The following is a 22,507-nucleotide window of genomic DNA, read 5'->3' on the forward strand; positions in this document are numbered from 1 at the left end:
ACAATAGCATTGGTATATGGTGGAATATGGAATAATGATAGCATTGCAATATATACCCGAAACTCTTCGCCTTCCATGTAAATCACGGCCGGACAATTATCTTTTCAACGTTGTATCCCGATACCTCTAGCTCAATCCTGCCCGTTCTTGCATAGATAACGTATAGCTCCAGTTCCTCGTTCGGCCATAAAGTGACATAGTTGTCTTCCCAGAACACAGGCGTAACTTCATCCTCCTTCGCCTTATCTAGAAGACTCAGCCGCATAAAGAAAGCCGGATGACTAGATTTATTCCGCAGAGTGACGTGAGCTTTCACTCTGCCAGGGGACACCTCCCGTCCTCTACCAATGTTGACATAGACATCTGCCTTGTGTAGCTTGTTTAATGACTTCATATCGGCGTACTTTGTAACGGGTGTATGATACCAGGTAGAGTTATCCCAGTCAAGCACGTCCTCCATTTGGGGAAGCCAGTAAACGTTACGACTCAGCACTTTGTCAGTCGCGTCTTTGAGAAGCAGACGGAGGAAAGCGACATCTTTGTTCCTATCTAGGCCGTGGACTTTGGAAAGCTTCTTGGACTTGAGTGGTATTGTGTTTGTCTTGACGACGCTGTGGCTCATGGGCTTGCCATCCCTATCGATGAGGTCTACTGTAACACTGCGAGGGCCGCTCTTGAGAAGAGAGTGGTTAATCAGGTAAACTGCCTGCTGCTGGTAATCGAACACAGCATGTTCTACGCGTGTTCCAGTTTTGGTTCCAAAGTAGCTAGCCATGGGCTTTAAATAGTAGTCAAACAAAGCCCAGTGTAAATTGGGCCAGGCCGGGTTCAACATCCAATAGATCCTGCAACGATGATATCAGAAAAAACGACTGGAGAGAAGAAATAATGTAAAGACTTACAGGCCAGTTGTTGACTTCACGTTACTCTTATAGGCAGCATACGCCTCATACTCACTACGGGTCGCCTCGTAGTCCATAACCTGGGCTTTCAAGGAGTAGTCCTCCAAGCTCTCAGGCTTGCCATATCGATTATACAGTGCCTTGTTGTATATCGAGCGGTCACGGAATTGGGACACGCCGGCAGACATATGATAAAGCAGCTTGTCCGGCTTCGTCCATAGATCATTCATATCTTCTTTGGATAGGAACTTCTTCAAGCTACGGATCTCTGGGGTGCCTACGCCAGCCCCAAGCTCTGAACCGAACCCGCCAGCCCCAGCAGCCCCAAGTTTATCGCCGTACCAATACGATGGCGCCACCCAGTCATATGGACCGTCCATCTTCATGCCAGAGGGACCAAGGAGTTTGGGGAACCCTCGTTTTGCAGCTGACGAAATAATTGCAGCGTTCCAGTCCATACGCTTAAGAGCGTCAATATAAATCTCGGTAGCTTGATCATTTGGCCAATAGTCGGATCCGACCAGAAACGCCAGCATGCTAGGGTGAGATTGCATCAGTTCAGCTTCATGAAGCATGCTGGAGTTGGCAATCGGGTAATCCGCATCAGTCCAGAGTTGTCCGAACCCTTCGGTGTTATATGACCAGCCTTCCCAATGATCACAGCATTCCCACCCACTCATAACCATAAGTCCCATACTGTCAGCGATGTCATAGAGCTCCTGGTGTTCTTGTTTCCCTTCTAAGCGAACGGTATTCATGCCCATGTCCAGTATGTATTGGAATATCGTGGTGATCCTTTCGGTTGTAAACCGCAGGAAGATATCGGATGAATACCCTGCGCCCATGACGAAGAATGGTTTCCCATTGACCTTGAATTCCACAGTATCCTGTGAGTTAACTCTGGATTCAACATGTCTGATGCCGAACTTGCGTTTCTTTGGCCCATCAGAGACCTTCTCACCTATGAAGGCGGATATTTGAGCGGTGTATAGAGGCTGATCGCCCCATGCAGCCGGCCACCATATCTTTGGATTTCTAATGTTGGTTGTCATTTCTATAGTCTGCCATTCGCCAGGCCGAAGAGAAAAAGCAGCAGAAACTGGGTGCTTTTGGCCCCGGCCTCCCTCGATGACTCCTCTGATGCTGCCTTTGATCGTTTCCTTGCCAGCATTATGAACATCAGTTTTGACTGTTATTTTCACGCTATTTACCTTGACTCCATGGGTAAAATCGGTGACCACACGAGGGTCAGACAGCTGGATTGGGCCACTCTGCGAGAATTCGACATTACGCCAAACCCCAGTGCCATTGTCCGGTGGGTATGGGTTCCAGTCAACGAAACCCATAGCCAGGTCGCGGAGATAGTTAGTAGGGTAAGCTTTGATCAGTAGACAGTTGTCGCCCTGGCGAACATACGCAGTGACATCGTACTGGTGGCCGCCATAAGACCCAGCCTGGACATCCTTTGACGCCACTCTGTGGCCATTTAGGTAGATATCTCCTTTGGAAGTAATGCCGTGCGTGTGCAGGGTGAAATACTGTCCGCGGCCGGGCCGCAAGTTAAACTGCTCTCTATACAACCAGGAAACATCACGAAAGTCTGCGTCGGGGAGAGATTTGAAGTTCTCCGAGAAAAAGAGATGCGACTCTTCGTAGACCTTATTCTCAATAAGACCAGCCATCACGGTGGCCCGCGAACTGACTCGATACCACGAGGAGACATCGGTCCCTGGTAATGAGAGCTTGGAGACGTCGCGTTGGACATGGCGTTCTGACTGTAAATACCATCCAGGAATAATTTCACTCTGACCAGCTTTGGACACAAGAGGTGATGACGACGGCGATAAAGCAGATGTTGCCGGAGCCAGCGAGAGTGCCAAAATAGCAACAAATCGAAAAATAGGCATCATCTCTAAACACGTTCTGTGGGATTAGGCAGTACCAGGTCAGAGGTGAATGGAGAGCCAGACTCGTTGTCTCCTCGACTGGCAGTCAACCCCAAGAACTTGTAGTCAGTGTGATACAACAAAACCGGGCATGAGTCGTCAGCTACCGCAGCAAACACGTTCTTTGGTCCCTTAATTTGCTGAAAATACATAGGAGGTCGCTTAATATACTATGCGGTCTGCCAATGTAGCATGGACAGGGGAATATGCTAGGAGATGGCACCCTCTGTCGTAACGTCTCCTACGGCAGCCCGGCGGGGTATACCCACATATGGATGTCAACGGCGAGCTGTATCTGTAAACCTCGGGTGCTTCTTCGTGCCGTCTTGTTTACTACTTGTAATGTGGGCTTGATGGAACTGGGATGTTATTAGCTATCCAGCCGACTCTATCAATATTTGCATGAAACATACGTAGATTAAATGTAACAAGCCATCACCATTCAGCTATTATAAAATAGCCATCTTCAACCTCAAAACCAGCATCTCTTTCTTCTCTTCTCTACCATCAACGTCTTCTTCCTCTACTTCTTCATCTCCATCACCAGCTTCGACTTTAAAGACTTAAAAGCGGATATCGTACGAGTCACATGACCGGGATAACTAAACTCCGAATTGCTTTTTTTTTAATCCAGTAATAAAAAACGACTTTTTTGATATTATAATTGTTGATATTATTATTACTACTCTACGCATACGAATAGATCGATAGAGCTGGTCCTTATTTACTTCTGCTGTTAATTAGCAGGATACACTGTGTCGGTTTCACGGCACTCGGCCGCTTACTCGCCCACCAAGTGAGTCAAGATGGCGCCTGCGGAGACTGGGGGCAAGCATGCTGGCAGGCCGCAGAAGAAACTGGTAAGACAGCAGTTGATACAGTAGTTGAATTAGCAGTTGATCTCTGTGTGGCACCTGAGCTAACTCTCTATTCCCGTAGAAAGGTCTTCAACGGCTGCGATGGTGGTGCGAGGTTTGCCAGAAACAGACGCGCGACGAGAACGGCTTCAAGCAACATACGCTCAGCGAGAGCCATGTACGTGCGATGCAGATAGTGGCGGAAAACCCAAAGAAGTTTATTGAAGGGTACAGCAAGGAATTCCAGCATGATTTTCTCCAGTTGCTTCGGACGTCACATGGTGAAAAGGCCATCCACCTCAACCGCTTTTACCAGGAGTACATTTCCGACAAGACACACGTTCACCTCAACAGTACAAAGTGGCCAAGCTTGACGGAGTTTGCAAAATATCTTGCGAGGGAAGGCATCTGTCGAGTGGAGGAGAAGGACGACGGAATCTTCGTGCAGTGGATCGACAACAGCCCTGAAGCTATTCGACGACGAGATATCGTGCAGAGGGCAAACCGCCTGGAGGAACAGGAAGTCTCAGAGCAAAAGGAGATCCTCAAGCAGGTCGAAAGGGCCCGTCAGAACACGGCCCTTTCCGCCGAGCCTGAGAAGCCCGCAGAGCTAGCCAAGGAGAAGTGGACGGACTTTAGCCTCAATTTGAAATCGTCCGGCAATGCACCAAAGCCCTCCGATCAGACGGTGAAGAAGCAGCAAGACCCAACGCAGAATCCAGCTGACAAACCGGCCAAAAAGCCCAACGTCTTCGGCATGAAGCGGAAACAGCCCTCTGGAACCAAAACGGCCCCCGAGGCGCCCAAGAAGATGACACAGATCGAGAGGATTATGAAGGAAGACATGGAACGGAAAAAACGGCGACTAGTGAAGCAGGGGGTTGAAAACAGTGATTACTCAAACCCCAGCCATTAAGCACTTGAGGAAATAGGCAGATGTAATAACGCATCTGAATACTGCTCAGCCAACGTTGCCAGTCTCCCAAGTCGAGGAGGCTATGCCATGATTAGAATATTCCAACATTATCGGCACTTGCACCCCAGCGAGAGATGACAAATTTCTGCCGATAATTATGACATTGAGAGTGCAATGACCATTTATATCTATGCACACCTACAACCAACACTGTCATGTTTCATAGGTTGGTCAACACACGTTCTCCTGCGGGTGATCCAGACGCCCATGAGGAGTTCACAGGAGGACCCTGAGACATCATTCGAGATACAGCTAAATACGCATATGAAAGAGGAAGAATCAGGCCATCACTGTATCCGTGGTTAGTTGTTTCGAAATCCATGTCCTCATTTATACTCGCTTTACCCGCTTGCAGTATCATTCAGGCTAACATACCCAGCTGAAGCTCAAGTCTAAGAAGAGGGTGATTCATGAAAGCAAGACTGCCCTTTGATTTCCAATCTCGCAGGCTGTCGCACAACTAGTATAGCATATCTCTGTTTCTATGAAAAGCGTCTTTTATGCAGAAGATGAGGTTCTTCGACAGTATACAACGTATGACATTATACTATAGTCCATAGTTCCACTCAATATACACAACTAGAATCGAACCCCCAAATCACAGCTATACTATCAGTCTATTCCAGGTCGAATATCTAACGGATCTAAATAAATACGACATAGGCGGAAAGTTCGGACGAAAAGAAAAAACGAAAAAGAGCCCCTCACAGGCTGTTACATCATTAAAGATTTATAAGCCAGTTTCATCATCAGCTCTCAGTTCTATCAGCTTTCGCTGCTAATAAATAGACTGCCGAAAGCGAGTTTGCTCTCTACGTCTGGCGGCTTCATGAACGGATTCCGTTAGCAGCTCGCTCTTGTAGGTTGTATATCTGATATTCTGGCCCCTCATCCTGATTACCTACATATGCTAACAGGAGGGAACAGGAACTCATCAACATAACAGCACATTAGACAGACAAAATGACGGATCCTTCCAAGTATAAGCTTCATCGTGGGTACAGTCTCGTGCTAGACTGAGAGTGCACAAATGCTAAAACATCCATAGATACGATGATTCGGGTAAAAGACCCGAAAAGATCGCGTGAGTCCATCACATTGGTATACTAAATAAAGAGAGACGACAGGCTGACAAGAACAAGTGGAATTCTACAGCTTCCTTGGCCTGACGCAAATCAACCGGCTCGACTTCGATGATGCCAAGTTCTCGCTCTACTTTTTGGCGTACGATGGCCCCAAATCGCTTTCTGGCACGAAGCACTGGACCGACAGGAACGGCGTGCTCGAGCTGACTCACAACTACGGCACGGAAGACGACCCGAACTTCTCCGTCGCGAATGGCAACACGGAGCCGCATCGTGGCTTTGGCCACATCGCCATCTCGGTAGATAATATCGAGCTGGCTTGCAAGCGGCTGGAGGACGCCGGGTATCCGTTCCAAAAGAAGCTGACGGACGGCCGGATGAGGCATATCGCTTTTGTCAAGGACCCGGATGGCTACTGGGTTGAGCTCATCCGCCGTGGGGACGTGGACGAGGCCGTGGCAGAGACCGACCCTCAGTCGTACCGTCTGAACCACACCATGCTCCGGGTCAAGGACAAGGACGCCTCGCTCAAGTTCTACCAGGAGGTGATGGGGATGACGCTGCTGAGGACTTCTGAGGTGGCCGTGGCCGGGTTCAACCTCTACTTCTTGGGGTATCCGGCGTCGAACCCGCCGATGGAGAAGGAGGCCCGCAACCCGATCGCCAACTGGGAGGGCCTGCTCGAGCTGACCTGGAACTATGGGACCGAGAAGCAGGAGGGCAGGGTATACCACGACGGCAACAGCGAGCCCCAGGGCTTCGGTCACATCTGTAGGTCGATCTTCTTTTTTTCTTTCTTCTTTCAGCGATTTATCAGCACGTCTAACATGAACAGGTATGGTGGTGGACAACCTTGATGCCGCGTGTGCCCGGTTTGAGGAGCTGGGGGTGACGTGGAAGAAGCGTCTGACGGACGGGAGGATGCACAATATCGCCTTCCTGCTGGACCCAGATGGCTACTGGGTGGAAATCGTCCAAAACGAGACGTTGAAGGGGCAGTGAGTAATGCACATTTATCAGAGCTACCTACATCTCCTTTCATGCATGCTGTGTATGTTTGTTTGTGTATATCTGTGGGGTCAAGGCCATTGTATATGCACCCCGCGGAGAAGAAGGGGTCGATGACTGGCCGTCCCAGTACCAGCAGCCCGGTCTCTGTGCCAGCACTTACATGATCGCATATACATACATGACTAGTGCGGAGTAGTAATACAGCATAAGCAATATGAGTAGTGACAAATGTTGAGTTTTTGTCAAGAAATGGAAAATGGTCACGGCGCAAAACGCGGAGGAAGGAAATATATCATCGCTTTTCAGAAACAGTCACACCATACTTGACACACTCGATGCTAGTGTCAGGTCATTAGTTCATCATACTAAGTAGTAGGATTAGGTGGTTAGGCATAAGCCAAGTTTTAAGAAGGCTGCCTCGTCCGCGATGTGAGACGTCAGCCGGACTCCACCTTTATTCGTTCTTCTCTATCTCGATCTCGATCTCTTTCTACTGTGTATAACACCGCGTCTCTCTACCATCTCTCCATGCCTCCTGGCGTCTCCTCCTGTCCTTATATCAACCCTTGGATCTAAATATAAACAATCACGTGCCTCATTTCCCTTCCCGTCTCGGCCCGATCCGCTCCGTATGACTAATCAACTTTCTTTCTTTTTTTAAACTTTTTAACTCTTTTTTTATTTTTCGCGCGCTTTTGGCGACAAAATATAAGAAAAAGAAACGAAGAAGACGAATAAGAAGAAGAAAAAAAGAAACAAGAGAGAGAGAGTAACAAGAACAAGTTGCAGCAGAAGCGAAAGAGAGATCTAAAAAAGAAAAAGATGGCGATGGGATCTCCAGACTCCCGCTAATGTAGGTCTCTTTTCTTTCTTTCTGTTACCCATAATAACTACTCCGTAGGATGTATCATGTACTCTATTACTCTATGCATGGCCTACTATGATACATATCATGTATGACCTGCCGCCACAAGGAACAGTCTGCCCTACACGTGTCTGCCTTCCCTTTTCTCGATGGGCCGCCGCTGGCGCGGTCGATGCGGATATACAGACAAGGCTTCGAGAGAAACGATGGACTGGGGCCGTGAGAGAGCGAGAGGTGCTTATATAGCGCCTCCGTCCTGTCTCGAACAACACGAGCTGGCCCCCTTTGCCTAGTTATCGCCTTGCTGACTGTCGTCTCTGTCACTACTGCTGCTGGCTTCTCCTCTCGCGGTCCCTTCTCTACCTTGCTACTGATGGGGTCTACGGCGCCATCACACCTGTATAACTGTCCAGCTCGTCGCTGCTGCTGCTGCTGCTACCTATGGCTGAATTCACCCTCCAGACAACAGGACGGAGCATCTCGCCCTCTCCCTGCGCTGCCTCACCGTCGACTCTCCACACGCCCGCCGACTTCATCCCCGTCTGGGCAAGAAGTCACGTGAAGTACGCCCAGAACTTGCTCGAGTTGAGCGACGAACCGATCGAGTACGACGACGACGAGGACTACATCGACAACTGCTTCTTCTTCCCCGAAGACTGCGTCTACAACCCGCCGCCGGACCTGGCCAGCAACCCGGATGCCACTGCGGCCGACGAGACTGACTCTGACACCGACAGCTGCTGCCTGGCGCCTCCAGGAGACGACGACACCATGGCGCCAGCGCTGCCAGAGATCAAGATGCTCGACACGACGGCTCTCAGCGACCTGCTCACTGACAACCTCTCCCCCCCCGAGATAACCTCCATCTTGTACGTCTTCTTTTGTCTCCCTCCCTCTCTCTTTAGTCGTTTATGTTCTGATTGGGATAGTATATTTGCTTCGAACGGGGCTGTTTTTGCGCACGCTTCACCCCTTCCACAGCGCAGGATACGGAACCTGTGCGCGACGTACGGTGCTGCATACAAGTCATATGCTGTAAAGGCGCCCAATGGCAATCTGACCGGCGTCAGCTCCTCCATTCACCCCTCCGCCTTCTCCAGCGCGCCCTCCATCCCGCTAGGCAATGTGGGTTCTATCATGTTCGAGCTGCAGGATATGGTTGCAGTCGTCACCAAGATAGCAGACAAGGTCCTCCTCGCGGTGGTAGGGCCCACACACATCGAAGAGCCTGCCCGGACGGTGCCTCACAGCAGCCAAACGGGGAATGCCACCTCCTCTGGCGTAGGCACCCCCTCCGGTCGAGCGAGAGCGATCGCAGGCTCGGCCGCCAGTGATTCGGAGCGGACCGTCAAGGGCCCTGGAGAGTCGTCCTTCTCTACCACCCACCTCGAGAACCCCATGGCCGAACACGTATCTGCCAAACTAGCCTCGTCGGCACCGAATCCCGCCTCTCTCTCCAGCCTAGCCGGTACCTCCCCCACTCCCCCCTCAGACGAACAGATTGAACAGGCCGAGATACGGCAGGATGAAGACGCCATACATCAGGCTCTACGTGCGCAGTGGGCCATAGATCGTCGTCACGACCTTGACCGGCTGGCGGGGCTCAATCTCTCCTCCAGCCCACACATACTACTAGCCCTCGAATCAAAATCCGCCGCTTTGGGCAAGTTCTTGGGCAACAAACTAGCGGATCTAGAGAGTCCGGAGGATTTTTGAACTATTATCATAGCATTCTCGCAGCATTTTGCCCTCGTTTGTTTTTTATGTGTACTTTTATCTTCTAGGGCCCTGGCCGGAAGTTAGTGGAAATCTAATGTTAATCTCCCACCGTGTCGTGGGTGTACATATATATATATATATATATCCCTTTCATATATTAATAAACATGGATTAGATGACTTTCAAGTCGAAAGTTATTGACTATACCATCGCTAGGGTCCAAAAACAAAAAAAGAAGAAAAGTAAGCCGTCTGCATGACAGCTATTCAAGCACAGATGCAAGGTATGCTCTCCTACTTCTCCGCTGTGGGGACAGAAACAGTCCCTTCTTCCTGTACTGCTGGTTTCGTCACAGTGCCCTCGGTGACTGCACCAGTCGTCGTTGTCGGCATAGGCTCAGTGGCAGGGGCTCCTTCAGCATTAGTGGGTGCTGGAGGAGCAGCCTCAACGGCAGGTTTCTCAGCCACCGCCGGAGCATCACCTTGTGTGGTCTCTGTCGTGGCAGGCTGCTCAGGTGGCACGGCAGCTTTTTCAGTTATACCCGCTTGGCCGCTGGCCTCTCCCACGTTAGGCATAGTCGCCGCAGGAGAGATGGGAGACACTGGAGAGGCGACCTGGGAGCCGCTAGGCGAAGCTACGACAGAGCCTGCTCCACTCCATGAACCGGGATTGGAGAGTACAGCCTGCCACTGTTCGAAGTCGTTCTTGGTACGAGCCTTGAAGTTGAATTCGCTAGTCATGTGGAATGCGTTTCCAACCTTGCCACCAGACAAGTCTTTGCCCTTCACGCTAAACTTGAGATCGTTGAACCCGCCGATCGTGCACTCGGGGAGATAGAGTGAGATATCCGGGACTGGCTCGTGACGGGTGTCATCATTCTCCTTGAAGCCGTGCAAATAGCCAGCAGGAGTGATGGCAAAGTATCCTCCAGTGTAGCCCTTAAGGACCGCACGGGACTTGCGGTCCAGGATGCCCTCGACCAACGGCTTGGTGGCGTGGTGATCTTGGTTGGCGTACCTGATAGTTGCCAGATCTCGTAGCGGTGCGCTGGGGTCCAGCAAGGTAGCGTCGTTGCGCTTGAAGAAATTGTTCCATTCAAAGTCGATCGGGATCTGCTGGGAGTGGGTGACGATGTTAGAATACATGTTCCGGTGGTGGTCCGTTTGAGCAGTCATGCATTGGAAGAACTCGTTCATAGCCCGCTGGATCGTCTCGATGATATGAGCCTCAAAAGTCGGTATGGAGTTCTGGATGGTCAGAATCTCCTGGAAATGTAAGTTTTCGTCTGCGACCTGCCGTCCTAGACGATAAGTGACACCACGGGAGAGAATGTATGGATCGTGGGCGGCGTCTAGCCTGGACTTGGACGTCTCAAAGGTTGCCGCATACTGACCGAGGAGCTCGATGTGTTTCTGGGTAGCCGCGCGAGATTTGGTGACTTCCTTTCCGTGTTTCATAGCTCCTCCGCCGAGTTCCTTCGCCTTAGTCTTGATCTCGGCGTGTAGCTGTTCTAGGATGGGGACGACGGATTGCTTCAAGCGCTTCTCAGCGTCTGCATGGGCTTCGGCCAGCCCCTAGGTCAAAATTTAGCTCCTTCTCCTGGCTTTTTAAGAGGTAGAATGTATGATGTACCTGTGTGTTTCTCCGTAGAGCTTCATACAGACCAGAGACACCGGTGGCACCTTGGTCGAAATGGTGCTCCTCCTTGATAGGTTCGGAAACAGTCTATCCATCACGTTAGTCCAAGTAAGCCTATCCGATATACTACAAAGAATATGAGCATACCTTGAAGACCTTCTCGAGCTCCTTTGCATGGGACTTTTGCACTTTCATTGTCGTGGTCATGTAGTCTTCCAGGTTTCCGCATACATGTTTCCACGCATGGAGGCGTTCGACCAGGAGATTCGTCGTCTGAATAGCATAGCCGTCAGCATAATACCGATATATGGAACCATTGCATGCTTAAACAGGCATTTAAAGAATACGAAGAGTGTAGGTCCAACACTTACATCCTTGTAATCCGAATCGGGAATGGCATCGCCTTCGCCCATCGACGCAGAGGTCGACGTTCTCGTTGTATTCGAGGTGGTCACGGTGTTGGACCGACGGGGTAGTACTGATTTGAAGGCCATCTTGCCTAGATCAATTGACCGGTAGAACTGGGCCCTGATGACGACGGTGAAGTTCACGCCGTTGAACTACCACTACTGGTATTCAGGGGCTTGCAGAGACAGACAGCACTCAATTGAAGACTTCGTTCAGTGCCTATCCCTGACACCCGTGTCGGTCAGCCAAGCGAATCGTCAGGGTAAGATAAAGATGAAAGCAATGCTCGGTCGACAGGAGAAGTGAAAGATGGCTTTGGAATGAGAAAAGGAGAGGAGGGGGCAGTTTTTATATGTATCCAAGACGATGCACAACTCCCTTTCCCCTCCCCACTTTGGCCGCTAAAAAAGAAAGTTCCAAAATCAAGATATTGAGAGGCGGGCCAATGAGCCCTACAGCCCTGCAGCTCGAGAACATCTCGTCTCACAGCGCATGTATGGTAGAGATAACACCGGCAAGTTACTATCTCTCGCCTTATAAACGTTCAGAAAGATAAATAAGAAGAGGCTGAAAATATCCCAAAGAGGAACCAAATTTTAAGTGCTGGCTCGTGCGTTCACCTTAAAGTGACGTCATAGCTGACTAAGCTATATTATTGTTGGAAATATGCGGTAGAGCTATGTACGAGCGGGAGTATTCCAGGCAGACGGCATACAGAAGAGAAGAGAAGGGCTAAAATGTGGTCCAGAAGATGCCTGGGGGAGTGTGCTTCCCAATACCTGAAATGAGGCCGAGAAAAGAAACAAAACAAAACACCCAGTTATGCATCCCACCAGAGTCGTCCAAGTCGTGAATTAGAAATATAAGAAAAGGAGAAAAAAAAGAGAAAAAGTTATAAAAAGCCAAATGAATTGAAAAAGGGAGAGTGTACGGCTATGTCGATCGTGCTTGGAGAATGCGTACCCGACGCTCGGAGTCGTGGTCGTGGCCGATGCTGTGTCTATGGATGGAAAACTGGGGGAGAGCGTCTACGAAGGTAGCGGACAGGCGGTTGAATGCACTGGTCGAGTGCCTAGGAGGTGAAGGGGTCCGTTCCCGAGGCGGCGATATGTCACCTGCGGTGGCCGCTTCATAATTGGGAAGACCGTTGTTGGCCGCAGACATGGCACAGGACCGGACAGCAGTCGAGTAGCTAGGCACGCGGGAGAGATCTTCGATGTCGTTTGGTCGAAGGTAGTGCGGAGTCATTGTTTCTAAAGGAAGGTGTTCTTCCTCGGAAGTTCGTCGAGACATTTCTGGTGTTGTAGTGGCGGCGGTAAAGGATGTTACAGGGAATGTTATGGAGCGTCGGTTGTCATGAGGGTCATGATGGGAGAGTTCAGGTGGCGGTGTCCCTGGAGAGCGGAGTGACGAGCGGTCGATGTGTAGGTTCACCAGGCGGTTGTGTAGTATGCTGGCCGATACGTCTCCCCCAGCCCCCAGGGTGGCGAGGGAAGACAAGTTCTCGGCTGACAGATTCCGACTGATCGAGCCGTACAATGGCGTTGCGACTCCACTGTACATCCCAGGGGTGCGGTAGCCGTGAGGGTCAAGTTCACTGTATAGCATGTCAAACTGGTGATCTCCATACAGGGGCGGTGCCTGCTGGGCCATGCAGAACTCAGCGACCTGCGGCGAAGTCGGTGACTGGTCGACGAGGTTGTTATTGTCGTCTAATGGTAGGTTCGGTGAAAGGAAAATGAACACCGGCAGAGTCGCTCGTAACTAATAAGTTTCATGTTAGCAACCGAGATTATTACGAGACAGGCGGAACAGGGGGTGCCACGCTGAATACCTCAGATGTATGTCCGTCTGGGTTGTGCAGCTGAATCTTGAATTTCAGCTTATGCCGGATCTTGATGCCCTTGGTATCGGTATCCTGGATACATTTGCAGAGCTTCTTAGGCAGCTCCAGAACCCGCGAAAACACATAGCCCTCTCCCTCCTCTTCGAGGAACTGGCGCTCCTCTTCAGGGCCGAGACGGAAGTGGTCTGCCGCGACTACCCTGATAGATTTGTGAGACGTTGGCTGCAGTTGCGAGTCATCGCGGCAGCTCATGACGTCGTAGCTCTCGATAAATTGGGTGGTGATCGTCCCGATCTTGAGGCCCTTGAGAAGGGGAACGAGACGAAAGTTGACCCGGGCAGATGTCCCAAAGACGACGGCCTTGCTGGGTGTAGAAATGGAGTATTCCAGCTTGTTCGGCCAGATATTTTCAACCGACTATACAGTCAGCATTTCATCATTGTACCCTCGTAAAGATAGACATACCATAACATGTGATAGTTCCAAAGCACTGGGTCCCAGAGTCCGGATAATCCTTAAAGGCTTCCTGATCTGAATGTCCTTGGTGTATTTTCGTCCAATCTCAGCCTTGAAGCGATAGACGATCCAGGTGTCCGGCAGTCCTTCGATACTCTCTGGCAGCGACCCAGGCAGGACAATGTCAAAGGGGAATTCGTAATTGTCTGCGGGCATGATTTCAGTCTTGCCCTTGCCGGCATCTCTGAACTTCCACGTCTTCTCGAAGAACGTTCGTTCCTTGCCGTGCTTCTTCCCTCCGGGTACGGCGCCAATCAGGAACGGCCAGCTGCAAGCACTGCGTCAGTGAGAGTATCACAAAGAGTGGAAGTAAAAAAAAAGGAAAGAGGAAAAAGAAACGATGGTTTATACGCATATACGAGATGCAAAAGTCTTACCTGATCCTCGACATGCCGGTCAAGTGTAGCCTGAGGTGTTTGATGGTCAATGGCTCTGAGAGACACAGCACCAGAGTGCCCTTGAGATGCGCACTCGCCGATTCCTCTTCATTGCCACGGAACACGACGTATGGTTCGTCCAGTCTGGACATTGCCGTTAGCTGTAATTTCAATGCATGGGATAATGCATACATAGTGCGGCGGACCTGATATCAAAGTATTTCGCATGGCTGGAACTTCCTGGCCCACCAAAGAAACTGGGTGCCATGATCACGGACAAGAGATATATAAGAGCAATTCAGCTATAGAGGTGAATATCGAGCAGACAGACAGGCTATATGTCCGCCAGATACCAGTCGCATCGGCAGAAAGGTGACCGTAGCAGAGTTATACGAAGATGAACCTCGAGAGAAAGAGAGCAAGAAGCGAAGACAAAGAGAATTCAACGATAAAATATGATTTGAATGGCGAAAGAGGAGAAAGCACATGACAGACAGGGGCAGCTCTGGATGCCCCTTGAATGTACTTATATTTAAATCTATACTTACGGAGTATATACGGAGGATATGACTCTGACTGGATGGATATAATAAGTATGGAACCCTTGCTCGACATCATCAAAAGCCGGAGAGGAAAAAACCTTCACTAGGTAGTAAATCATCCGACAAGAGTCCCTCGTCATGGATCTCTCCCGTTGCTGGCTTCATCCTCGCTGCTGGGCATATTACTGGCATTGCTGGCATGGGTTTAACTTACTGGGGGTCCGCATCCACTTGGGAAATTTTCTCTTGCGGGAAAAAGAAAAGGAAGAAGAAAAAGCAGAGACAAACTTTTCTCTCGGCCTTTGAGCCTATGAAAGGCAATGGATTCACATGAACTGGTTGGGCCTGGTAAAATATCGGAACCGGCCGTGAGAGATACAAAGAGATTATCTTAGTTATCTGACGGTAAGGTGATAGTGAAGCATTTGATATCTTCTCTCTTCTCTATCGACAGAGGACCTCAAGAGACATCCAATGACAGGCTGAGATACATGTACTCCGTATGGCCAGTATTGGGGGCGAGAGTCACAGTTACGTAAAGCCTAGCCATGGGCGAGAAGGGAATCCCAGTGGGGATAACTGGATCAACTGGGATGCTACATACTATGTAGTCCACAGCCTGTATTAGCTATGGAGATGATGCTCGCGCAGGCCGTCGTTAAGCAAATACTCACAAGTTATATCAACTATGCGAGAGAGTTATCGTCCTGCCGGTTTAGCCGTCAGTAGCTCCACCTCGTCCTTGCATCTCCGGCGTTGGTTGAGAGGAAACAAGGCGAAACGAGCAGGACCAAGCAAGCCCTTTGAGCCCCTTTTCACTATCATAGTATCCCATATCACGTTCAGCATCGTGAAGATATGTATTCTCTACGGGGTAAGCAGTTAAACGACCTCGGCAAAGAGTTCGGAGCCTCGGGCTATTTTATACTCACCGCTGCTGATAGCTTTTATGTCACTCGTGTGCATCAATTCTAAGAGATAACATGATATTTTTGCATCATGATGGGACAATAAGCGCAAGACGGCGTATTTCAATGCTCTATATTACTCTGTTTAGCGCCTGGACCGTATTCTAGATCCTCTGTTCTCTAAGGTATATACGTTCCTGATACGGTTACGGAGAGAAATGCGCCGCGACGGAATGCCCGTACATCCCTGGCTCAACGTCTTAGCCATGCATCTTCTGGCGTGGATGCTGTGCTGGGCGGACGGGGATTTTATCTCCACCCGCGGGTTCTAAGAGAAAGGCAGTTAGTTGTAAATAATTGGTGAAGAAAATAAACGGTCAAGGGTATCTACATAGAAACAACGAAAGGATCTTCCTGGCGATGGGGACTGGAGATGGAATGACTGTTACCGCGTCACGTCACCTCCCAACGAGTCTGTATCTCTCTCTCGCCATTCCACCCTCCGCCCCTTCGACGCCATAACCTTCACCGACCTCACCAACTACTCTGGCCGGCGCACCGCCGACGACAGACCAGCTGGGTACGACCATGCCCGCGGGAACAACCGCTCCGTCCAGCACCACCACATAGTCCTTCAAGATGGCCATCGATCCCACAACGACATCTCGTCCAATATGGACGTGGTTCCCCACCGTTGCTGCTTCGACGACCGAATTCTCCCCAACGAACACATGGTCACCCATCTTGAGCGGATAGTATGAATGGACGCCGCGGTGGAGTCGGGACGGAGGCCGCAGAAGACATGACCGGGACAGATAGGTGTACCGACCGATAGTTACCGCTATTGAAGGAGTGTTGGGGGCGGCTTTCGACCCAGCTGACCCTCCTGTAGCTGCTGCTGCCGCTGCTGAAGATTGCTGGCGGTACAGGTCACCGCGTATACAGACGTCCGCCTGGATGACCGTCTTCCCGCCCAGAATGATATGTTGGGTTCCGTGGACCTGATTCCGACGAGACACTTTGTTCCCCGTATCCTACAGGGTCTCTCTTAACGCTTGTCCAGGCAAATGCTGCGTGGTAAACACTCACCGTCTCAATATATTCCCCTTTGATGGCTTTGGGAGCCATTGTTAGATATCTCTCTCTGCACTCTTAGACGCCCAAGTATCCTCAGCCAGAATCCTACTTCCGACACTTCGATAACCTGTAATTGCTATCCTCAACTGGCCTCAAACTAGATATCTTGGATGTTTGAAGGTTTCATAATATGTATCTTTCGTTTCTTTCTTCTTCGTCTTCAACTTCAAAAATAACAAAAGCTTCTGCTGACTAAGACTGACTGTCGTCACGTGAATATAAATTGAAAAAAGAGAAAAAAAAAAAAAAAAAGAAACGAAGGAAAAAAGCAAAGCAAAGAAGAAAACGGAATAAAAGTATTAATTTAACCTGAGAATGGGTTTGCTAGTGAGCTCAGGTCCCTGCAGTGATTTTCGTCTACGAAGATGTGGACCAACACTCGGACGCTGCAGGCCATCCTGATCCTGGGATCGTGAGTATGCATTACAGTATGTACACGAACCCCTGAACTCGGACTGGCCATCCTAGCTTCTGCATTCAAATCAGGTCGGTTGCAAAGGACGGAGTGTGTATCCCTCCCTTTCCAAATGGCCAGTGATATCCCTGGTGCTCGTACATATGTGCTTTAGAAGCTTGCTGTGACCTGGCATTGATGGCCATTGCGTACACCTTGCTGCCATCTACGGCTGATCTCAAATGATCATACAAAGCAAATGTACGTATAATGCAGTATAAATGCCAGGAATCATCACATAGCATGTTATTCTTTATCTCTATGTGCAAACATTTGCTCTCCTAGAAGATTATATTAACGTTTCGATAGGTTGACAAACGATGTACATCTATATCAACAACGCCCAGGCCAGTTCTTGGATATATATTATGACTTGGTAGAAAGTATATCACTTGTGATCTGACAGGGCCCCAGTCTCTACACATCTATATAGCCTTGGCTATTATGCATTGTCTATCCTGAACGCGGGGTGGTGTGGTCAGGCCTGGGGACAGTCAGACCATATGATAAAAATGTCGCATTTCTGATTCCACGGCCAGCCAGCTCTAGATTGAAGTTCCAGAGTTCGGTTATACTCCCCTGACAAATCTGAGCCCGGCAATATAACCTGTTTAGTCATGAAACGTAGCTAGACCGGAACACGGGATAACGATATACATATTAACGAGAACTTCTTGTTAATTGATCCTTCTCCTGTAGCGAAAGGCAAGGAGTGAAGTGAATATTAGGTTCCTAGGCGAGAATGATTCAGAATCAAGAAGCAGAGTTGAATTAATATATTACTAGTACGAGATAGTGAGAAAACGATACAGCGGGTATCAAGTACATGACACAAAAGAAACCATCCTCAATATCCAAACAGCGCACCTCCACTCGAGAACAAATTAACTTCCCTTTAACATTCACCGTTCACTACTAACGGGTTGCTGGAACTGGCAGTTCTCCATCGTAGTGGACTTTGAAGGCTGTAGAAAAAGGTGGAGTTAGCTATTGTTTCAAGCATTACATAGACATAGAAAAAGGGAAAACTTACTCATAGGGAAGACGAAGTAGCCGCTTTGGTCCTCACGCATGTAGATGTAGAAACCACCAGGGCGGGGGATCTTTTTCAGTTCACCTTGGGGACCTGGAGCTCGTCGGAGGTTGTCTAGGCTGCCAACAACACGCAACATGGAGGTGAGGGCGAGCATGTTTGCATCCTTTCCTAAGCAGGCGTGGGGACCTTCACCATAATGGATGTAGGAATCCAAAGGTCGGTCGAGGCGAACTTCGTGCGGCGATGGGAAGATATTCGGATCGCGGGCAGCACCGACCTGCGTGTCTCTCGTTAGATGCGCTGCATACATACATATATATATATATATATATATATATATATATATTAGAAAAGGCCAGACTGAAAGACTTACAAAGCTGACAAAGACCTTGTCACCAGGCTTGACAGAAACATCACGACCATCGTCATCAATATTGAGAGCGGCCGTTGACTCGCGGTAGGAGCCAAAAGTACCGTTTAATCGAATACCCTCCATGCAGTAGTGGAGCAGCTTCTCGTCGGCCTCATTTGTTCTCTCCTTGGCCCAGCGTTTGATATCAGGCAGATGGACCTTACCTTCCTCAGAAAGGTAATAGTCGATAATTTGGGTGAACTAGAAGCATGTTAGTAAACTATCAACCACATTGACACCCAAGGCCGATTCAGATTGATTGCTATTTACCACTTGTGCTTGGTTGGGAATCATAGCTCCGGCAGTTGGCATAACCTGAGACCAGGTAACTTGTTCAACACTGAGGCCAGAGTCAAGGAGACGTCGAATCATGTGGATACCATAGTCAGACAGAGCGGTTTTGTTCTCGCCTAGGCGGTTGAATAATCCAGAGATACTCGGTGACTTGACAGATTTGATACGAGCCTCCATGATCTGGCCAAGTTGCTGGGCGACAGTTCTGGCTGCCTGTCTCAATGGGAATGATTTGGCTGGGTCTAGATCAAAGAAGATAGTGGTAAAGATCAAACACATGATCATGAACATTTCGTGTTCAGTGTAGATACCCTTGGGGTTCTCCTTTGTTTTCAATGGCAGGCCGAAGATGTTGGAAGCGAAGTGTACGTGTGCAAGGTTGCCAACACTGTGTCTTCCTGTTAGTTCCGCCGGGTAACACAAAATGGGTGAAATAGATATAATATCCAAACTTACTCTCTGGTGATATCCACTTGGTTGATGCCTGCAATCTTACAAGACTTCTCTTTAAGGAGCCTTAGGGTGATATCCTCGTAAAACTGCTTGATATCCTTCTTCCATTCGCTATGATAAAGCGCCTTGCCCATGGTTTTGCGCTGCTGAGTGTGGAATGAACTGTCTCCAGAAAGCATGAAATCCAATCCCCCCTTGCCGAACAGGAAGCCGGTTGCTTCGCCCCAGGTGACGCGGAAGTCTTTGGAGTTTTCCAAGATCGTTTTGGCTCCAATGTAGGAGGTAATGTTGACACGAGGAGGGGTGAAGGATGGTCGGTCCCAGGAGTAGTCATCGTGTCGACCCAGGTCCGTGAAGATCTTCTTGTTTTCGCTTGGAATGGTCATCGGATAATGGGCATAGATGGAATCACCCTTGACATGGTTAGGAAATGCCCTAAGCATCAATTTGTAAAACATGCAACCTTGGTTAACACTGAGGTCATAGTGAGTCTCAGCGTAGCCCCAGTTGGTCAAGTTCTTCGCATGATAATCAACCTGTTATATGATATTTAGCCTGACCATCTTCCAAGTAGGGTCTACAGTAGCGGGGTGGATGTCTTACTGTGTAAAAACGATCTCCTCTCACCAATACAACAGCATCGGACAGGATGGCACGAGAAATGGTATAGGTTGGGCAAATACCGGCGCCAGGAACCATGGGAACCTTTGGCTCTTCGGCAACGATACCGGGGTACAGCTCAACATGATCAGGGTGCTCGTAGAGGTTACGTAGAGCTCCAGAGATCTCGGGATCAGAGTTGATTTCTTCGAATGTCTGATATTCTTTCAATCCAAAGAATCTACGGAATTCGTTGAGAGAAGCGCACCCCCATTTACGGGCTGTGTGCATACCCAGAATTTCAACACCCCGAAGAGCCTTTGGAACATTCTTAGGGCCGAATGATCCTATCATAAATCAGTAAGCAAAAAATAAATAAATAAAAGAGTAAAATCAGAAAGAATGCAGCTATTGCTAGAGAAATTAGAGTGAAACTTACCAGCAACTTCTTCGATTGCTTCAGTCATGATATTCATGAGCTCACCATCATCAAAGGTACCATCAGGCTTTCGCTGGAGGCCGGCAAAGGTTCTCTCGGCAGGGTCGTCAGGTATGCCTGCCTGCCATTTTCCGAGTCCCCCGACGAGCTCTGGGAGGGAGAGGTCCTCTCCACGTTTCCCGAACATCTGCTGATAAGTTTTGTTTGTAAATTCTTCGTCAGCAGCACCGATACACGAATGCCAACGGTATGCAAGGTTAAATTCCATGGACACCTGGTTGCCAATTCCACTAGCAGCTGACTCTGGAGTTGCACCCTCACGCATGGCTACTCGTGGATCCTAGAAAAGAGTGTTAGTTCGACTTCCCAGCCATATCAAGGGAAAGCGCAGTTGGTATACGAACCAGACACCATGTAGTGTTGCTTCTGGTTAGGTTGATAATGGTACGGACGTAGTCATAGAGGGTGATGTTAATGTATAGGCCACAAGTGACCCTGGTCTTAGAGTTAGATATGCCTAGTAGTATGACGGTTTGGATGTGAGCTTACAATCGTCCAGTCTGGAACAGGTCGTTATCGTATTTAGCCCAGGCTTTCTCAGTGGCTTCCGGGCTAAGTCCACTCCTGGGTTTCGCAAATCGGCCGCCTTCATTGATAGCGGCAAGCTGCTCAACTACATAGTTGTGAAATCTGTAGTATACTGTGTCAGAAAGCATACACGGACCTGTAGGAGAGGGGATATGTACCTGTTCAACATGATAAGGATGACACTGCAGGCAGGGGGGAAGGCAAGGAGGCGCGATTCAGAGTAGCAATCAGGCTTCAGTTTCCCATCTTTGAAGGTTCGCACCTTATTCTGATCCTCTTGGTTGTCTCCGTACAAGATAGATAGGTCAAGGTATGATGAGGTCTCCGAGATGTTAGGGTCTTTGTAATCGGTTTGGAAGAGATCTTAGGCATATTGTTCAGTGTTAGCCTCGCCATGATAACCTTTCCTTTCAGATAAAGGATAAGTTCGTATGCTCACCGTGAATGATCAAAGATGCCCAGTTGAAGAAGATGCTTGAAACTCCGTTAGGATGAGGCTTGAACTTTTCACGCGCAAAGATGCTATCGAAGATGAGTCCAGGGTCGGGAAGGGATCCCAGTTGAATTGACTCCGGGATTATAGAACGAGCATAAGGGGTGCGTGCTGCGCCGAGTTGTGGTATCATTGGGTTGTTGTAAGATCCATCTGCAGATCGATATCTATACTCATCGCCAAAGTATCTAGAATGGGAAAGTCAGCAATGGCCCCACAGATTATGAGGACTCTAGGCTGGTTGATTCGAGGGTCAATCATACGTTGGCGGCGGGTGAGGGATGGAATCCCAAAGCCCCTTGACGAAGGTGTTTGTCAGGTCTTTGCGCATCTTTGATTGCGGTGGAAGGCCAGCAACAAGCTAAATGGCGAAACAGGTGTAAGCATCTTCCTCAATCGGCACGATTATATGAAATTGCATACGCTGATGACACGCTCCATGGTGTACTTTCGGTCGTCGTCTAGTTTTCCGCTTTTCTTCTGCTTCCTCACTGCTAGCAAGGTGGAAATACCCTTGAAACCCATGGTCCTCAAATCCGAAAATGTGCTTGTATACTTGATCTCATCTCTGAGGTACGATCCGTCTCCGGACTGAGTTGGTAGAGGGCGCCTGGAGGCATGGATCAATTGAGCGTACTTGGCGAATGTACCCTCAACATCACCTCTCTTAGCTTGAGGAGCAGTGCTTTGGCTGGGAGGCGAGCTCGTCTTCGGTTTTGTTCCATTTGTCATTCCGTTTGTAGCTCCATGGGTGCCATTTGTGACCCCATTGACACCGTTCGTAGCCTCCCCGGCCATTTTGGCGGTTCACAAAAGGATTTCTCGGTAGTATAGATCCAGCAAAGAGGATGCCCGGAGGTTGAGTGCAACCCTTCAGAGCAAGACTGCCTTTGCTATCCAAGGGAGGGCAAAGGGTTTAAGAGTTATCACAAGGTGGAATTTCTCCTGGGGGATGCTCGTTTTATTTTGCTGTGACGGGGCTTCGCCGGCGCAGGATGATCGGGT

At 49.3% G+C, this 22,507-nt stretch overlaps 8 protein-coding genes across 8 annotated transcripts; 3 read left to right on the forward strand and 5 right to left on the reverse strand.

Moving 5' to 3' along the window:
- Nucleotides 1-82: 82 nt before the first annotated feature.
- MCYG_08653 (exo-beta-D-glucosaminidase) lies at nucleotides 83-2,809 on the reverse strand (the record flags this gene model as incomplete). Its single annotated transcript, XM_002842776.1, has 2 exons — nucleotides 83-845; nucleotides 903-2,809. 2 exons carry the CDS (start codon nucleotides 2,807-2,809, stop codon nucleotides 83-85), a joined length of 2,670 nt encoding a protein of 889 aa, XP_002842822.1.
- Nucleotides 2,810-3,654: 845 nt separating this feature from the next.
- MCYG_08654 (HsKin17 protein) lies at nucleotides 3,655-4,621 on the forward strand (the record flags this gene model as incomplete). Its single annotated transcript, XM_002842777.1, has 2 exons — nucleotides 3,655-3,708; nucleotides 3,788-4,621. The coding sequence occupies 2 exons, from the start codon at nucleotides 3,655-3,657 to the stop codon at nucleotides 4,619-4,621; spliced, it is 888 nt and encodes a 295-aa protein (XP_002842823.1).
- Nucleotides 4,622-5,644: 1,023 nt separating this feature from the next.
- Nucleotides 5,645-6,973, forward strand: MCYG_08655 (lactoylglutathione lyase; the record flags this gene model as incomplete). The annotated part of the gene is made up of 5 exons (XM_002842778.1): nucleotides 5,645-5,675; nucleotides 5,730-5,765; nucleotides 5,824-6,537; nucleotides 6,602-6,764; nucleotides 6,964-6,973. The coding sequence occupies 5 exons, from the start codon at nucleotides 5,645-5,647 to the stop codon at nucleotides 6,971-6,973; spliced, it is 954 nt and encodes a 317-aa protein (XP_002842824.1).
- Nucleotides 6,974-8,083: 1,110 nt separating this feature from the next.
- MCYG_08656 (conserved hypothetical protein) lies at nucleotides 8,084-9,358 on the forward strand (the record flags this gene model as incomplete). The annotated part of the gene is made up of 2 exons (XM_002842779.1): nucleotides 8,084-8,511; nucleotides 8,629-9,358. The coding sequence occupies 2 exons, from the start codon at nucleotides 8,084-8,086 to the stop codon at nucleotides 9,356-9,358; spliced, it is 1,158 nt and encodes a 385-aa protein (XP_002842825.1).
- Nucleotides 9,359-9,654: 296 nt separating this feature from the next.
- MCYG_08657 (PH domain-containing protein) lies at nucleotides 9,655-11,493 on the reverse strand (the record flags this gene model as incomplete). The annotated part of the gene is made up of 4 exons (XM_002842780.1): nucleotides 9,655-10,913; nucleotides 11,026-11,086; nucleotides 11,147-11,272; nucleotides 11,371-11,493. The coding sequence occupies 4 exons, from the start codon at nucleotides 11,491-11,493 to the stop codon at nucleotides 9,655-9,657; spliced, it is 1,569 nt and encodes a 522-aa protein (XP_002842826.1).
- Nucleotides 11,494-12,340: 847 nt separating this feature from the next.
- Nucleotides 12,341-14,414, reverse strand: MCYG_08658 (CreD; the record flags this gene model as incomplete). Its single annotated transcript, XM_002842781.1, has 5 exons — nucleotides 12,341-13,171; nucleotides 13,212-13,670; nucleotides 13,719-14,046; nucleotides 14,147-14,290; nucleotides 14,353-14,414. 5 exons carry the CDS (start codon nucleotides 14,412-14,414, stop codon nucleotides 12,341-12,343), a joined length of 1,824 nt encoding a protein of 607 aa, XP_002842827.1.
- A 1,640-nt stretch (nucleotides 14,415-16,054) lies between these two features.
- Nucleotides 16,055-16,724, reverse strand: MCYG_08659 (dynactin subunit 5; the record flags this gene model as incomplete). The annotated part of the gene is made up of 2 exons (XM_002842782.1): nucleotides 16,055-16,630; nucleotides 16,686-16,724. The coding sequence occupies 2 exons, from the start codon at nucleotides 16,722-16,724 to the stop codon at nucleotides 16,055-16,057; spliced, it is 615 nt and encodes a 204-aa protein (XP_002842828.1).
- A 1,378-nt stretch (nucleotides 16,725-18,102) lies between these two features.
- On the reverse strand, nucleotides 18,103-22,300 carry MCYG_08660 (linoleate diol synthase; the record flags this gene model as incomplete). The annotated part of the gene is made up of 13 exons (XM_002842783.1): nucleotides 18,103-18,152; nucleotides 18,200-18,500; nucleotides 18,597-18,836; nucleotides 18,906-19,317; nucleotides 19,386-19,918; nucleotides 19,986-20,329; nucleotides 20,422-20,761; nucleotides 20,826-20,916; nucleotides 20,971-21,111; nucleotides 21,168-21,372; nucleotides 21,449-21,690; nucleotides 21,766-21,863; nucleotides 21,926-22,300. The coding sequence occupies 13 exons, from the start codon at nucleotides 22,298-22,300 to the stop codon at nucleotides 18,103-18,105; spliced, it is 3,372 nt and encodes a 1,123-aa protein (XP_002842829.1).
- Between the last annotated feature and the right edge of the window lie 207 nt (nucleotides 22,301-22,507).

The sequence above is a fragment of the Microsporum canis genome, genomic scaffold, assembly GCF_000151145.1.
Source record: "Microsporum canis CBS 113480 supercont1.9 genomic scaffold, whole genome shotgun sequence".
NCBI lineage: Eukaryota > Fungi > Ascomycota > Eurotiomycetes > Onygenales > Arthrodermataceae > Microsporum > Microsporum canis.